At 32.9% G+C, this 5,254-nt stretch overlaps 1 protein-coding gene across 1 annotated transcript; it reads left to right on the forward strand.

Moving 5' to 3' along the window:
• Window positions 1-2,294: 2,294 nt before the first annotated feature.
• On the forward strand, window positions 2,295-4,549 carry LOC120255669 (WUSCHEL-related homeobox 9-like). The gene is made up of 4 exons (XM_039263443.1): window positions 2,295-2,635; window positions 2,799-3,506; window positions 4,106-4,296; window positions 4,417-4,549. The coding sequence occupies exons 1-4, from the start codon at window positions 2,497-2,499 to the stop codon at window positions 4,420-4,422; spliced, it is 1,044 nt and encodes a 347-aa protein (XP_039119377.1). The 5' UTR covers window positions 2,295-2,496; the 3' UTR covers window positions 4,423-4,549.
• The last annotated feature ends 705 nt before the right edge of the window (window positions 4,550-5,254 follow it).

Raw genomic sequence — 5,254 nt, forward strand, 5'->3', positions numbered from 1 at the left:
CTTTCTTCCATTTCACTCTGGTTATTCATAAATTCATTTTTATGAATTACACTTCATATTATATATTTCATCAATCACCCACACAAAATTATACCAAATATTATAAATAATTCACCTTTGTTGTCTTTTTTTTTTTGTTATTTTTCTCGATTTGTTGCTCTCTCTCTCTCAACTAGTTTGTTGTTTGTTTGTAGTTGTATTCTCTTACTTTTTTAATGCATGTGGCTATTATGTTTTTTGAAAAAAAGTATACCAAATATATAGATATACATAAATATACATATGTATATACACATATATCTATATATTAGCCATTACAAGAACTTGGATCATAATTAGAATTGTTATGCTATATATACTATATTGCTCTATAAGTTTAACTTTCAATTACTTAAAATAATAATAATAATGATATCATGCTTTTGAAAAATTTAGTATAAGAAAAGGCTCTTTTCACCCTTTTTGTAAAGATGGCAAAAGTTATACATGATTAAATGGATTAGGGTTTAACTCAAATAAATGAATAATCCCCAAAATGCAACCCAATTGGTTTGAAAATGTTTGAGATTTTTGGTCAAAAAGTCTTGTCTTCACTTTAATGGATCAGAAAAAAGCTCCATTTTCTTGGAAGTTGGAAACCATACCTTTTGCCCACATAGGCCTCATGTCTAACAATAAGTACACTTGTATAGTTCCATTTTCATTCACAACTTTTCTTTATTATATACATATATAGATCATGAGAATTTTCACAGGTTTTAATGAAATCCTATGAATTAGTGTATATACGATTTGACCAATTTAAATGACATCCTATGAAAAGACCCTCCATGTATATCTATAAGGTTAATTTCAATCATTTTCTACACAAACCAGTGCTTTTAATACTTTTTTTAGTATTTTTGTTACATCATATTAACCAATTATAAATTAAAATATAAATACTTTGCTTTCCTATTAAGTATTATAGAAACATTTGCACATAACCATATATTAATTAACTAAAATAATTACTATATCTGCAATAAGGTAGTGGTATTTAATTCCTGCTCCTCCTAATTTAGAGATCAAGGATTCCAATCCCACCTCTAGTTTGTTCACATTTCTCATAAATAAATAAATAAATAATACTTAAGTTTCTAAATTTGAATGGAGTTCATTTACCACCAACAATTAATAACAATTAATACGAATTATACCACAATTAACACCTTTCCATGCATTAAATACATTTACTCACATATATATATATACACACACACACACACTAACACTTATGAGTAGACATTTTATTAAATAAAAAATAATATAATTATACATTTTTATCATATATTAAATAAAAATAAATAAAACTATACTAATTTAAATGATAGAAGCTTGTGGTATTTAAATAAGTAGTTTAAATGTAAACATTTTAATATAAAAAGAAAAACACTGATCAAGAAAGATTTATTTTTCATACTATTCTTAATATCTAGTCACGGACTGATTTAGAGATTATAATTCTTAAAAGGGATGAGTTCAAAACTTATAAAAACAAAAAAATAAAAAGTCAAGCCATTTTTAAACAATTATATATAGTGAAAAATCAATATTTATAATTAGAATTAAAAATTCTAATAATTAGAAAAGAAAAGAGCCCTCGAGTCAATCCAAACCAAGCCACACCTCACCATGCCCGAAATAACCCCAAAAGCAAAGCCATAACTCCTCACTCTCTCTCTCTCTCTCTGTGTCATAGTTATCTCATTCTCTCACTTCACCATTTTCCAATCAAATCCTGTTTTCGTGCCATTCTTGACTTTCAAAACCTCACAACATTTACTCTTCTGCAACAACCTCCTTCCATTAGAATAATCCCTCACTAAATATCCCTTCATTAATGCTCTATCTCTCTCTCTCTCCTTCTTCAAGTCTAAGATAGATAGAAAGATAGATAGATATCAAAAAAGTCATCTTCTTATATCTCTCACTCTATCTCTGAAACCACATCTCCATCACTCTGAAAAGCTCACCACCTTTCCTTGCAGTGATGGAGAGAGTACTACTAATAAGGCCCCAGCAGAAGGCTCTTTCCTTGTCTGTCTTGCTTGGCATACGAGGGAATTCCAGTGTACTTTCAGTAGTGGCCTTCTCCACTTGATCTTTAATGCATACTCTGTCAAGGTCCATCATCATCTCTTTCTTTCTTTCTTTCTTTCTTTCCTTCCTTTCCTTCTTCTCTCTTTGTTTTTAATGGTGTTTTTCCATTGAATGATTGAATACAGTGGTTGTTGAATTGAAACCCTATTGCACATCCCTATATATATATAATTGATATCTAGACAGACAGGTTGATAGATTATAAAGAAAGAGATATATATATATATACACAGAGGGGCCGGGAGAGAGAGAAAAGATCAGTAAGGGTTAATTTCTGAAAAGAAAAAGCCTTGCTTTCCTCTAAACAAAAGAAGCAGCAGCAGCAGCAGCATCATCATCATCAACAACATCATCATGGCCTCATCCAACAGGCACTGGCCTAGCTTGTTCAAGTCCAAACCTTGCAACACTCACCACCAATGGCAATCTGACATCAACCACTCTTCTTCTCTCCTTTCAAGCTCCTGCCAGAAACCTCCCTTCTCTTCTGCTGGTATCTATTATTCTTCATCATTGCTACATTATTATCTTTATCTTTATCTTTAACTTTATGGTCTGTATCTTTCTTTCTGCACTTCATTTTAGGGTTAAGGTTAGGGTTAGGGTTTTTGTAAAAAAAGAAAATTGGAATGGAGAATTCATATTATTCATGGCAGGTTCAGTAAATGATGAGAGAACTCCGGAGCCAAAACCAAGATGGAACCCTAAACCGGAGCAAATCAGGATCTTGGAAGCAATCTTCAACTCAGGCATGGTGAATCCTCCCAGAGATGAGATTCGCCGGATAAGAGCTCAGCTTCAGGAGTACGGTCAGGTCAGCGACGCCAATGTCTTTTATTGGTTTCAGAACCGCAAGTCTCGGAGCAAACACAAGCAACGTCAGCTCGCCGGCCGCTCACCTCGCTCTAACACCACAACCATCACTACTAATGCTATTACTAACACTAGTCATGCAATCAAAGCTTTTGATCCTTCTTCATCTTCTTCATCATCTTCCGACCGATCATCAGGTGGTTCAGATAAAACTCCTCCACCACCAACTTCAATGGTAAATTCCATCATTGAATTGTCAGCTTCACCTACACCATCAGTGAACCAGACATTGATACATGGCACTACTACTCACACTGAGCTCTCCGGTGAGCATTTCTTCTTCCCAGCACCACCACCGCAGGGATACTACTTCTCTGATCTCATGGGTGTTGTCTCTGCTCCGGAGAATGGCCTCTGGAGTGATCTTATCTCACAAGAGAATGCAAAAGCTGGTGCTGGTGCTGGTGCTGGTGCTATGGATGTCACTGAGATGACCACAAACACAAACACTGCAAATAATACTATTACTAGTCATGTCAATGAGTTACAAGGTATGTGAATAATAATAATAATTATTATTATTGTTAAAATAATAATATATTATTTGTTTTATGTGCTTTTATATCTTGTCTATCATGTTTATATTATCTATCAATCTGTCATTCTATCTATGTACTCATGTCTTGTCATTTTGGTGTTAGTGTTGTCTTCTATCTTTGGTCTATGTTGGGAGATGAACACACACTTGGTTGGCACTTGAATGACTGAAATTGTTCAAAAAGAGCCAAGAAAAACCAGAGAGTTAAGGGGGTAACAGTGTCACCTATGATTGAAGAGATGGATCAATGGAGAAACCCTAACTTGCTGTGTTGTGTTGTCTTGTCACTGAGATTCTAGGGTTTTTTACTTTTCTTACCTCCACTCTGCTGAAATGACTTTCTCTTAAGTCTTCCATTAAAGCAGGTGTAGTACTTCTTTCTAGATTGAACGTGTGCATGGCTTTAGGATAATAATGCACGTAATCACACTGCACTAACACACATACACTAGAACTAGAAAAAATATGTATGTAATTCATACATATATATAAGTAAATATATATCATATTAATGGTTTTTGCTTTTATGTTATTCTTGATGATTAATAATAGGAATGGGAGGGGTGAATAAATTGATGGTATTTATAAATGAGGTGGTGTTCGAGGTGGTGGCCGGGCCGCTGAATGTCCGGGAAGCATTCGGGGAGGAGGCGGTCCTCCTCCACGCCTCCGGCCAACCAGTGCTCACCGATGAATTTGGTGTCACTCTGCAACCCCTTCAACATGGAGCTTCCTACTATTTGGTCATCTTCTAAGCATTTCCTTAAGTTTAATTTCTATTCAATTATCACAATGGAGAGACATATAACATTTTTCTCAATTAATGAACATAAATGTATGTTTCTTTTGTTTCTATGGTGCAGGTTTAAGGGAATTGGAGAACTTGGATGTAATGGAGTTTTTCTTTTTGTGGTCTTTAATGGTCCTTTATTGTCATTAGTATTATATCCATGTCTTGTATCTTGTTGTATTTCTCAAGGACTAATTAAGCTTCTCTAGTATTATATATGTGGAGAGTCTTATATATATATATATATATATATATTTCATATGATTGCTTCAATTGCATGCTATGTGTGATCTTGATCTATTAATGTCATTACTGTTTGCCTTTTAACGTTTGAAAACAATGTTGAAAATGAGTGTAAGTTGAAATTGCATTTTTATAAATTAGAGGTGAAATTTTTAAGTGACCTTATCACTTATCATTTGGAGGATTCAAAATGAATTTTCTTAAATAAACATAAAATGAGTTTATATTATAAAAAAATCATTAAAATACAATTTCTTGTTCAAATTAAACAAATTAGAAAATGACAAGAACAAAAAGAAGGAAGAGTGAATGAAAAGAAAGCAAAAGGGATGTACATTGCAAGGACGATAACAGTGTGAAAGTGTCATTCAGACCCTCAACATTGTCCAAATTGAACCGAGTCCAACAAGACGGCTTTGATGACGATGATGAGATCATAACCCTTTCACACTCAACTCAAGTAACCTTTTTATAGTTTTATTATATTTGTTTAATGTATGCAAGCCATTCATATAATTATGAGATTTAATGAGGGTGTGTTCACAAAAAATGTCTAAATGGTAAAATTTCACAATTATATATATATATATATATATATATATATATATAAACTGATTTTAAAATAAAAATGAAATTGCATTATTAATCCACTATGTATGCTGTGCTTA

Source organism: Dioscorea cayenensis, unplaced genomic scaffold, assembly GCF_009730915.1.
Source record: "Dioscorea cayenensis subsp. rotundata cultivar TDr96_F1 unplaced genomic scaffold, TDr96_F1_v2_PseudoChromosome.rev07_lg8_w22 25.fasta BLBR01001125.1, whole genome shotgun sequence".
NCBI classification, from domain to species: Eukaryota; Viridiplantae; Streptophyta; class Magnoliopsida; order Dioscoreales; family Dioscoreaceae; genus Dioscorea; species Dioscorea cayenensis.